Source organism: Chenopodium album, chromosome 6 (genome assembly GCF_948465745.1).
Source record: "Chenopodium album chromosome 6, dcCheAlbu1.1, whole genome shotgun sequence".
Lineage (NCBI taxonomy): Eukaryota > Viridiplantae > Streptophyta > Magnoliopsida > Caryophyllales > Amaranthaceae > Chenopodium > Chenopodium album.
In genome coordinates, this window is record NC_137839.1 from 68,554,583 (window position 1) to 68,567,208 (window position 12,626).

At 34.4% G+C, this 12,626-nt stretch overlaps 1 protein-coding gene across 1 annotated transcript; it reads left to right on the forward strand.

Annotated features, from left to right (window-relative positions):
* The first annotated feature begins 625 nt into the window (after positions 1-625).
* Positions 626-5,556, forward strand: LOC145636200 (WEB family protein At3g02930, chloroplastic-like). The gene is made up of 3 exons (XM_081687692.1): positions 626-933; positions 1,412-1,610; positions 2,078-5,556. Exons 1-3 carry the CDS (start codon positions 917-919, stop codon positions 5,234-5,236), a joined length of 3,375 nt encoding a protein of 1,124 aa, XP_081543818.1. The 5' UTR covers positions 626-916; the 3' UTR covers positions 5,237-5,556.
* The last annotated feature ends 7,070 nt before the right edge of the window (positions 5,557-12,626 follow it).

Sequence of the window (12,626 nt, forward strand, 5' to 3'; positions counted from 1 at the left end):
GTATTATATAATACTCCGTAGTAATTAATTTTAAGTGTTATAAAGACATAAAGTTACATTTATTATTCTTTAAAAAGTTACATTTATTATGGAGTTATAAAATACAAATAGGAAATTTGATACCGTCATTCAAAACTCGGACCCTAACCATCTTGAAATCATATATAGCCTATTAAATGGAGTTATAAGTATGGAGTATTAACAATATTATCATCCAAACTAGTCACAAATCTTGGACGTTAATATTGAAAGAATCAAAGTTTAAAACTTTAAACTTGTAACCTCTATTTCAAAAGTCAAAATTAATCACAGTTCGACAACATCTTCCGAGTATGGACTAAAAAGAATAAAATTATTATGGAGTAAGTTTTTAGTTTTTACTAATAACATTAATAAAATCACTTGGGTCAGGCCCATTTTACCGTCGAACATGGTATATCTTTAATTTAAACTTAACTCGAATTAATAATCTTAATCCAAACAACCCGATTATCAACTCGATCGTAACTATACAAACCTTGGGAAAAGAATAGAAAAGAACGGTCTAAGGTTAGATTTGTCCAATTCATAGAAAGATACAACCGTATAGCAGTAGTGCCCGTAGTGGGCACCGAAGCAGTCATTAGGAGAGATTAGAACGGTACACAGACAGACAGACACACAGGAAACTGAAAAGGAAACTCCAAACCAAAAAATTAAAGAGAGTTCTTCTTTTTTATCAACTTATTATAAACACATCTCAACTCTTTTTTTTTTTCTTTTCTTTTCTTTCTTATATTTAAGTTACTAATCACATTCTTATATTTTCTGGAATTATAATGTCAGAAATTTAGCACCCATTACTATTTTTCTTTGTTGCAAGATTAATTTTTTGGTAACTTCAAAAAACTGCTTTTAATTTGACTTGCAGAGCACCATGTCTTCAAAGTCCAAGTAAGTAAACTTGTTTTCTATATTTTTCCTGTCATTTAGATCTGATTTGGTTTATTTTGTTTGATCTTTGAGTTGTTTTTTTTTTTTTTTTTTTTTTTTTTTTTTTTTTTTTTTTTTGGTATTTGGATGAAATGGGTTATCTTTAATTTCTGCTAATTTTATTTAATTACCATGAAAAAAACTCAATATCATGATTTAATTAAAAAAATGAGAAAATTTAAAATGGGTAATTACTGTTACTATAAAATATTGTGATTAGTTGGGTTTTTTTCCAATGAAATTTGATGAGATTGTGACATACCAATTCTGATTTTACTGTAAAAAAATGGGAATTTTTGTGTTGGATCTAACTAAAATTTGGACCTTTTCTAAGTTTTCTGTAACATGGAAACTAGTAATGTTATATTTATGCTTACTGTTTTTGGTAAATTGATCTGCAATTGCAATGTGTAATGATCACATTATGAACTATGGGCAGATCTGATACTCCCAGCAGCAAGTCTGCAACAACTACACCTAGAGTTGCCAAATTAGGTAAGGCAGGATCACTAAAATCAGATGCTGATTCACCTTCTCCTGCTCCGAATTCGCGGCTTTCGATTGATCGGTCTTCACCACGGTCTGTTACTTCAAAGCCATCCATTACTCGATCCACCACTCGAGTTTCGACACCAGAAGTATGTTTAACTGATTCCCTGATGTCTCATTTTGAATTATGGTTTTTGTTGTTGTTTTATCAGTGTTGGGTGTACTTAGATGCTGCTGGTATATTCTGATAAACCCATCTGTATAGTGAAAATAGTAGTAAAGTGGATAAAATTGTGACTGGATATCGAAATTAATTGGTGGAATTGTAAGCTTTTAGGTGATACTGCTTTTTCTTTTGTATATATAGGTGTATTTGCAAGTTTATGTGATGATTTTTAGGTTGGTATATGTTGTGAGAATAGTAGTTTCAGCTACTTAAAACCGAATGTGATTGGTAGGAATGCGATATTCTTTTATGGGAATTGAATAGGATTGCCAGGAATGCAATATTCTTTTGTGGGAATTGAATGGGATTGGTTGGACTGTAATATTCTTTGATGGGAATCAGTATAATTTTGTAATATTCTGATGTAAATTTCTGTTTTTGTTCATTCAGAAGCCACTGCCGCGTATTTTTAAGCCATCAGAGTTGCAGGCCCAGTTATCAGCTGCGCAAGATGATCTGAAAAAGGCAAAAGATAAGCTACATTTGGCTGAGAAAGAGAAGAATCATGCGCTCAATGAGTTGAAAGAGGCAAAGAAACAAGCAGATGAAGCTAATAAGAAGCTTGAGGAGTCTTTGGTGGCTCAAAAGCAAGCCGAGGAGAGTTCAGAGATTGAAAAATTCCGAGCTGTTGAATTGGAGCAAGCAGGAATTGATACTGCACAGAAGAAAGAAGAGGAATGGAAAAAAGAGTTAGAAGCAGTGAGGAGTCAACATGCTTTAGATATGACTGCTCTTCTCACAGCTACTGAGGAGCTTCAAAGGATTAAGCAGGAGTTGGCAATGGTTACTGATACTAAAAATCAGGCTCTTAGCCATGCTGATGATGCCACCAAGATTGCTGAGATTCATGCTGAAAAGGCCGAACACCTCTCAGCTGAGCTTGCAAAGCTGAAGGGTTTGCTTGAGTCAAAGGATGACAGTGGAGATTCTGAGAATGGGTTAGTTGCAGAATTGAGATCAGAATTGGATTCCTTGAGAAAAGAACTTGAAAGGGCTAAGAACTTTGAACAAGAACTCCATGAGAAAGATAAATCTTATGAGAAGGTTGTGGAAGATTTGAATTCAGAGCTGAAAATCCTTCGGGAAGAGCTTGACAAGGCAAAGGCATGTGAGCAGGGCTTGATTGATAAGGAAAAGTCCTACGAAGTAACGGTGGCAGAATTGAAATCAGAAATGGCTTCTTTGGAAGAAGAGCTCAAGAAGGCAAAGTGTAGTGAGCTTGACTTTATAGAGAAGGAGAACTCTTATGAAAATGTTGTAGATGAACTTAAATCAGAGTTAAATTCTCTACAACAAGAGTTTGAGATAGCAAAGGCCTTCAAGGTAGAGTTGATTGAAAAAGAAGAGTCCCATAAGACGGTTGTTACTCAGCTACAGTTGGAAATTGATTCCTTAAAGAAAGAGCTTGAAAAGGCCAAGTATTTCGAGGAAGAGTTGGCTGAGAAGAAGGTATCCTTTGACGTGACTGTTATGGAGCTCAAGTCAGAGATAGATTTCCTGAAACAACAGCTTGAAAAGGCCAAGGATCTTGAAGAGGATTTGGTCGAGAGAGAGAAATCAAATGAAAAAATTGTAAGGGACTTGGAATCAGATATGCAGTCTCTACAGCAAGAGCTACAAGTGGCAAAGGGCTTCCAGGAGAAGTTGGTTCAGAAGGAAGAGGCTTATGAGCAGCTAAATGTAGAGTTGGAAGCTGCAAGGATGGCTGAATCGTATGCCTTGAATTTACTAGATGAATGGAAAAGCAGAGCTGAGGAACTGGAATTGAAGGTGACAGAATCAAATAAATTGGAGAAATCAGCGTCAGAATCAGTTGAGTCAATTTTGAAGCAGCTTGAAGGAAATAGTGACTTGCTACATGATGCAGAATGTGAAATTGCAGCCCTTAAGGAGAAGGTTTCACTGTTGGAAATCTCGCTTGAAAACAAGAAAGTAGATTTGGAAGAATCAGAGTGCCATCTTGAGAAAGCAAATGAAGAATCTAGGGATGCAGCTAAGAAGATTGAATCTCTTAGGTCTGAGCTTGAAACCGTGATGGAAGAGAAAGCCCAGGCTCTGGAGAATGAGAGGCTTGCAGCTTCTAGTGTTCAGGACCTTTTAGAAGAGAAAAATAAACTGATTAATGAAATGGAAACATTGAAAGAAGAAGAGGAGAAGAGCAAGAAAGCCATGGAAAGCTTAGCTTCAGCTTTGCATGAAGTTTCTGCTGAAGCAAGGGAAGCCAAAGAGAGTTTGTTATCAAGTCAAGTAGAGCATGAAAACTTTGAAACACAAATTGAGCATCTGCAGCTGGTTCTTAAAGCAACAAGTGAGAAGTATGAGGCCATTATTGAAGATTCAAAGCGAGAGATCGATCACCTTACAAACACAGTGGAACAATCGAAGATAGATTTTGATATTGAAATGGAAGATCTGAAGGAGGTTTTGAAGGCATCGAATGAGAGGTATGAAAGCATGCTTGATGAGTCCAAGCAGGAGATTAACCATCTTACAGAAATGATGGAGCAATCAAGATTAGAGCACCAAAACCAAAAGACCGAGTGGGAGGTGAAAGAGCTGGAGCTGAATAACTGCATAAAGAGGCTAGAAGAAGAGAAATCACTAGTTGAACAGTCGGGGCTGTGTTATGAGGACACTAAGGCTGAGTGGGAGCAAAAGGAGCTGCAGCTTGTGAATAATGTAAAAAAATCTGAAGAAGAAAAGTCCTCAATGGAGAAAGAAATAATGAGGCTGGTGCACTTGCTTAGGGAAGCAGAAGATAAAGCTGATGCAGCACAGGAGGAAGGATCTCAGTTAAGGAGTTCGCTCAGGGAAGCAATGTCTGAGACAGCTTCCTTAAACGAAGCCCGTGATGGAGCTGAGGCTGAGAGTTTGAAGTTGAAGGACAGCCTGCGTGCTAAAGAAAATGAAATGCAAAATATGATTAGAGAGATTGAACAGCTTCGGGCTGCAGAAGATGCAAATGTCTGGAAGATAGACGAATTGACCAAATTGCTTGAAGAAGCCAAGGCCTACCAAAGAACCCGAGAAAATGGTGAGCTCTCAGACAGTGACAAAGAGTATGATATGCTCCCAAAAGTGGTAGAGTTTTCCGAAGAAAATGGACATTGTGGCGAGAATATGCCATCAGTAGAGCTTCTACCTCAGCAAACAGAAGCAAGTGAGAAGCATTTGCCTGTTGAACTGAGCAATGGTGTGAGCAAGGGAGTCGAAACTGTTGATCTTTCAGTTGACCTTGAGAATAAAGATAATGGTAAACCCACTGTAGTAGCAGAGAATAAAGAGATGCCAAGAAATGAAACCCCAGAATTTGAAACAAAGATGTGGGAAAGCTACAAGGTCGACAGAGATGTCTCGACTGAGATGGAAACAGAACAAGGTTCATTGGACGACGAAGTTGATTCCAAGACCGAACCTGCTGAGACCATTGATCAGATGAACGAGCTTCCGTCAGATAATGGTGCAAACTCTGACTCCAAGAAGAAGAAAAAACCTTTATACCGGAAGTTCGGAAATCTACTGAAGAAGGGGATTAGCCCCCAAAAGTAGGCCGTTTTTTAGGAGCTGCAAGATAGCAAGCAGGTAAGAATATGTTTGTTCTTTTCGCTCCCTTTCAAATGAGGAAGTATGAAGGACTGAAGAAGCTTGTATTATGTCTAGATTCTTTATTTCTTTTTTCTTAAGCATGTAGTATGTGATTTCTTTTTTTTTATCCCTTCGTTTTACCCTTTGGCTTTGTATTTGAAGAAAGGGATTATAAATTTGTTTTACATCTATACGTTTATTGCTGGTAAAACGTAAAAGTGATGATGAGTTTTTGTCATTACACTTGTAGGCTGATTCTTTATATATATGATCATTTGCTACGACGAGGAGTTGGCTGTTTTTTTTTTTTTTTTTTTTTGAAACACGAGGAGTTGGCTGTTTGTGCTGTTGTATTGTAATGATATTGTGTACATATGATTACATGTGGTAGTACACTAGTACCTTAATTAGTTAACTGTACGAGTATATCGTTCTGATGGATACTGGCGATTATGCAATATATAAGTATTACAGATTATGATTTTGTATATAGCATATGTTTTTGACAGTCTGATTGTAGCAGTACTGTGTCTTAGCTGACTTTATAACCAGACGAAGATGGACCAGGATGTTGGCTGACTGAGGGTTTGCCCAGAAATGAGTAGCACAACAGTTCAAACAAGATGTGTGGCCGTGTGCGGACTGATGCTGGTGGTTCTGTTGTGTACTTCAGAATGCTTTTCGCCTATTTGTTATATCGATTTCATCCTGTTGTAGTGTTAACGGAATTGCCACGAGTGATAAGGAGTTTAGGGGGATTGTGTTCCTGGTTGGTTTTAAGTAATATGACCAATTCATCCAACTTATCCAAATGAAATATAGGAATTGGTTGCAAAGGTTTGTTGTTGCCATGATGTTTCTCATACAAGTGGTTTTGACTTGAAGGGCCAACTCACGGGCAATTTAGTTATGTTTTTTTTGCTCAAAGACCTGGTAAATTACCTTAAAAAAGAGTCAAATAGGGGGATAGTACATTGAATGGGAAACTTGTTTACTTTCTAATTTTTTGAGATGTCTAAGTTAATTTATTTGTCACATTAATCTCTTACACAAAGTATATGGTTAGCCTAATAAGTGTATAAAGAGTCCTAAGCACTTGTCAAAAATTTCAATAATATAATTGTCGGTGAACCTGTGATCAAAATTAATAGGTGCATCCGGGTATACAATGCTCATTGTGAACCTGACATCTCCATAAACTAATGATGATTACTACGAAGTATATTTCTAATAGTCCTAATGGGTGTGACACAAGCCCAAGTGTAATGATCAAAACCGGCCCTATATCCATAGAGTAGGTCCAAGCCGTGCAACATGGTGCCAAAAATGAAACATGGATCTTTAGATTCAAAACAATTTAATTTGAGTTATATCAAGATTGGAGAAACACTTGAAGCCCCTTATGGTCATATCAAGATTGACACTGGCAAAGAGTTAGCTACCTTAAATCCAACAAAACTATGCATAACTATACTCAAATCAAAAGTGACTAACAAGTTTTAGGGCCTGTTCTCTTACGTTGAAATTCAGTTCAGTTCAGCTCAGCTTAGCTTAGCTCAGCTCAGTTCAGTTCAGTTCAGTTCAGTTCAACTCAGCTCAGTTCAGTTCTGCTCAGCTCCTAATTTCCTTCTGTTATAAAATATTCATTTCAGTTCTGTTCAGCTAAGTTCAGTTCAGTTAATTCAGTTCAGTTCAGTTCAGTTCAGCTCAGCTGAGTTCAGTCAATGAGAACATGCCCTTAGTCATTACTTGAATGGTGTTTAGGTTCAAAACAATTTAATTTGAGTTATATCTATGTGATGAGTCACATAATTTGAATTCAAATTAGTTTACAACATATACAAGTTAATTTTTTTAGGGAAATAATTAAGTTAATCTTAGCTTGATAAGTTGATAATTAATTAATTCAATAAAATGTAGAGTAACAACAATATTTTAATTCAATGAGTTGGTGCTGTGAGCAAAATTCAATTCTAATTTGGGTTTTAGTTGGTCTAAGGGGTTTTTTTTTTATTATTTTATTTTTATCTTTTCTTTTTAAAAAAATATATATATTGCGAGTTTTAGTGGTCATTGGGTTGAACATGAGGTATATAATAACAAAGAAAGAAGCTTTTCCCAAGTATATCTAAAGAGGTGGGAAATGTGTTTTGGTTGAACGAACTACTCCCATGGTATACCATGGGAGTAGTTCGTATATTTTAAGGATAGATAGATAGTGAAACTTCTTTAGTAGTGTAACTTTTAATGTTTTTGTCTATCAAACAATATCACAATCTTCAATCAATACTCCCTCCATCCCTAAGTTACATTTATATTTCTAGCATTTATTCCTCACATAATAAAGAGAAGTATGAATGTAATTTAGGAAAGGATGGAGTAACTTTCTAAAAGTCTACTTTCTGTGACAACAAACAAGCACATATTTCATTATTCAATTTAGTACTCTTACATCTTTGTGGATTTAGTTTGCTCATTTATCTTTTTTATATACTTCTCAAATTCGAGATTTGTGCCTCTTATTCATCAATAAATATACACTCCCTTCTTTTAGAATCTCAATATGACTTCTGCACTATTAACACACATTACTTTAATCAATGTTTGTACTTATACATATACTTGTAACAATTGTCTTAATGTATATTCTGTACTTTTTTATTATCAAATTTTCAAATAGTATATTTATTCATAATTACTCCTTATTAGTTAAACTAACTTTTTGGCTTGTTCAATGCACGAGTTGTTACTTGGGTTAATTATACGAAAAAAAGAGCGAGGGTAAAAATGTGAAAGAAGATGAAGGAATTTAGTCAGATATATACATACATGAAGATTGTGGGATATGAAATGACATATTAGTTTAAATTATATTTAAAGTTTAGGAGATGAAAAGACAATTTTTGTTATAATTCATATGTTTATGTAATGTGTATTAATTAATTGAACTTTATTTTATTATGGCGGAAATGAAATATTTCAATTTCTTACTTGAATTTGCAAGTTGTAAAATGCATAAAGAATTAAATATAAATATTAGGGGAGGTGACATGTGGCATATAGGGGTAATGAGTGACTTGTGATGCTATGTGTCATATAAAAAATTTGTGATTTGTGTTTTTAAATACTTATATAGATATAGATATAGATAGATTTTTAATTTGTTATGTGTGCATGAATGTGCCAGTCAAACAGGAACACTTATAAATGACATAGGGAGAGAGTGATAAAAAGCCCGAGTGGTTAAAGCTTTTTCCCAATTTCAGAGACTCCGAAATTGATTCTCATCATTCGTACTTATGGCTCTCTAAACACAAAAAAAAATAGTCCGTATAACAAAGGGATAAATATGGAACCCAACCCGCTCGATTTGAGATGCAATTGTTGTGGACCAAGTGTCAACGAGGTCGGTTCACAGGACAAAGTTTACAACGTGATTTTGCTTTATATTTGTGAGGCACACAAAGTAAATTATCAAGATAAGAGAAACTTTGTAGTCCACAACCCAAAAATCCAAGATAAAACAAATTTTTGTTATAGATATAACAATTTGGTACGTACACTTCATAATTGGGCAAATTCCAAACAATATCACAACTTCAATTCCTCTATTTCCTCTTATCTCAATCAATCAAAGATGACTACCCCTAGCTCAGGAGAAAAGAAGGATGTTCCAGTCAAACAAGCTGCTATTGTTGTTGGTGTGCTTGCACTTGGTGGTTTAGCCGTTCAGTTGGTCATCAAGACCTTCTTTAACAAGGATTCGGACAAGCCCGATGATGCCGCCCCGGCTGCTCCTGCTGAGCCCACTGCCTAACCGGGTGGAACGTTAGAAGAAAGTTTTATATGCACCCGGGAGCACCTGTTTTTAGGTTTATTTGTTCGCGGTTTATTTCTTTGTTTATGGTTTTTATTTGTTGGGTCTTTTGTTGCTTATTATGTTAATGTGAACAATTTTTTTCTATGAATAAATAAAAATAATAGAGTGATGTTTGATTGTGTTGTTGTCAAATATTTTTTTTGCTCGAGTTAGGAGTCGTTGCATTTTACGAGTAACAAATTATTGGAGATATTACTTCTCTTCCTATGATTTTTTTTATATGGGTAATGCTATCATTGGAAATTGTATAAAATTAGGGATTCATGACAAAAATACGCGTAGATCAATGTAATTAGCGTGAATTTGTCATGATTTTCTAAATTTAAACAGTTTTCAAGAGTATTTTTAATACTTATATGTAGCCCTAAGGAATATGTTGCCTATATATAGCATTTTCCTCTTTATATTGCTTAACTTCGTTCTCTAATTACAGCATTGTAGAAATAAATGTAGTGGCTAACCATGTACGGATGTACCTCCATTTTGTAGGTAAGTTAATAAAATTGAAGTAGTAGTTAAAATTAAGGTTTTTAGAGTATGTATTATCAATTAAATATTGTACTTTATTTTAGCATTAAGTTAATCTATTTTTTTGAGCATTAAGTTCCAAAAGATTAACCATTTTTAATGTTTTTTTGCAAGGTCAAGGATTATTTATTTATTTATTTATTTGACAAAGGATACAAACAATTACATTAGGATTTGGTTATTGTATTACCTCTTTGTCCTATAATAATGCAATGTTATTTTTCTTTAATTTCAGAAAATTTCAAAATGATTAAATATATCCATTTTTGGAAAATATACCAGATATACAATCAACAAAAGTACCATGTCGCCGGTTACAACCTTTAAGTTTATTTTGGTAAATACAACATAAAAACACATCTAACATTCAAAACTATTAAATTTTAACCCACTTTATTTGTTCTAGAGTAATTGAGACGTTCAAACTTGCACATGCCAATGCACTAGTTTGACATTTTTTTTTATATAATTAAATATTAAAGAAAATTTAAAAAAAAAAAGTTATATTATGAAACTTTATATCAATACTTATCTAACAACATATTTTATGATAAAAAAATGTTTTTATTTTTATTTTTATTAGGAAAAATTGTCTGGAATATTCCGACCTTTGCCTCATCAGCCTAAAATTATCCCACTTTTCGATTATTTTTTAATAATCCGACCTTTAATACTAATTCGCTTTAAATGGTCCCAACCGGTCAATTAACTTGTTATAGCAAGTTATATGACACGTGTCGACATTTGATTGGTTTACAAAAATTAAAAGAAAAAAATTAAAAATTCTTTATAATTAATAATTAATTAAAAAAACCACTTGTTTCATAAAACTAAAAATTAAAATAATAATAATAATAATAATAATAATAATAATAATAATAATAATAATAATAATAATAATAATAATAATCACCCCCACCACGGCCACCAGCCCACCCACCCTCCACGGTTGTCCACTCTCCCTGTTGAACCGCCGACTCCTATCCCCCCTCCCCCTAAACAACCAACCACCATCGAAAAAACCCTTCCTCCCAATTCCGACCTTCATTCCCTCTTTCCCCTATCCCTTTTCCAGCCCTTTCCCCTTCCCCTCACCCTGATTTCGGCCCCCTCCCTTTTCCCACGCCTCAGTTTCGATTTCGACCACCCTCTCCTTCTTACGCACGCCTTGGTTTCGACGTTTGGTGGTTTAGAACTGACGAAAGGAGCCGGGTAGGGGCGTCGACCGGCGCTGGGCTGACGACTGATCTGGGCGCCGGAGCTAGGGTCTGGAACGATGATGGGGCAGGGAGGTTTCTGGCTCGGGCTGGTGGCGGTGTTAGATTTTAATTTTTAAATTTGTTAATTAAAATTAATTAGTAATAATCTTTTCTTAAACAAAATTAAAATTAAAAGTTATTATTTTAACCAATCACGTTGTGACAAGTGTAAATTAAACTTAATAACAAAAAAAATTACCTAGTCAACCGGTTGCAGGTCATTTGGGACCATTTGAAGCGGATTAGTATTAAAGGTCGGATTATTAAAAAATAATCGAAAGGTGGGATTATTTTGGGCGCATGAGGCAAAGGTCGGATTATTCTAGGCAACTTTTCCTTTTTATTATGTTAAAAAAAAAAAAAAAAAAAAAAAAAAAAAAAAAAAAAAAAACCCATAGTCAAATTAATATATGAATAATGTAAAAAGTCATCGTGCCAATCATTCTGGGATGGAGGGAGTAGTTTTTTGCTAAAATTAAATTATTAATGTGAACTGAAATTAATGTTATGGATTAAACTTATTTTTAAGGGTTCATTTTTGTTTTTGTTCTTTAAAAGACTAATTTTTACTAATTAAACCTTATTTTTGCTAAACTGAACTTAGGCCATGTTTTCATCAGATTATTTACAGTTCAGTTCAGTTAAGCTCTAATAAGTTTAGTTCAGTTCAGTTCAGTTCAACTCCTAATTTTCTTCTCTCATAAAATATTTAGTTCAGTTCATTTCAATTCAGCTCTAATAAGTTCAGTTCAGTCAATGAGAACAGACCCTTAATTTAACTGAAGTGAAATTATATTTAACTAAATTGAAGTTATCTTCATTGAACATTATTTGAATAAGTACACTTGAAAAGAATATGGCCATACTATACTATACTATACTTGGTATACCATTTAAATTAAAGATGGCTATGGATCACACTAGGTTGTGTCACATGTTAAACCCAAGTCCATGTGCCTTTCTAGAACTGACCCACTACTAAGCACACTTGCTAAATGTCGTGCTAAAATTTTAAAAATGACGACAAATATGTTATATAACACGTGACACTTTTGGCCGATTTAGCCGATCATAATAAGTTGGGGACTTTTCTAAAAAAGACCCCCGGGGTTAGGACCACCATGAGTTAATCGATAGTTAGGATCGTGTAAAAAAGAAGATCCATAATTAGGGTTGGTAGCATCAATTTTCTTAAATTTAAATCTTGAGAGATATTATTTGATTCATCTCTATGTGACAATTATGATCCTTCATCAAAATGATTTCTAAGTGTAGGAGGGTGGTTATGGAAGTGGTTGAGTGGTTTATAAAGAGTTAGGGTTGTGGAATTTTGGTGAGGCGTGATGAATTTCGGAAGTTTTTAAGTGGTTTTGACGGAATTGAGTGGATTTTGGAGATGTTTGGGGGGTCGGTGGTGGTGTTTGATCGTGTAGTTGAAATGTATGTGTGTTTAGTGGTCATGTGCATGAAAAATGGTTGGTTAACTTTCGATGATTATACTTGTTCTTAATGATAATTAAACATAAGATAGTTCTAGGACATTTTTTTCAAAATAGAGAGAGTATCTAATATTATTGCCTCCGTCCCATAATACAATTCTAGATTTCCTTTTGGGTTGTTCCAAAATCTTGTTTTTTTAGACACCATGAAATATCGAAAAAAATCCTTATTATTATTGTCTTTATTC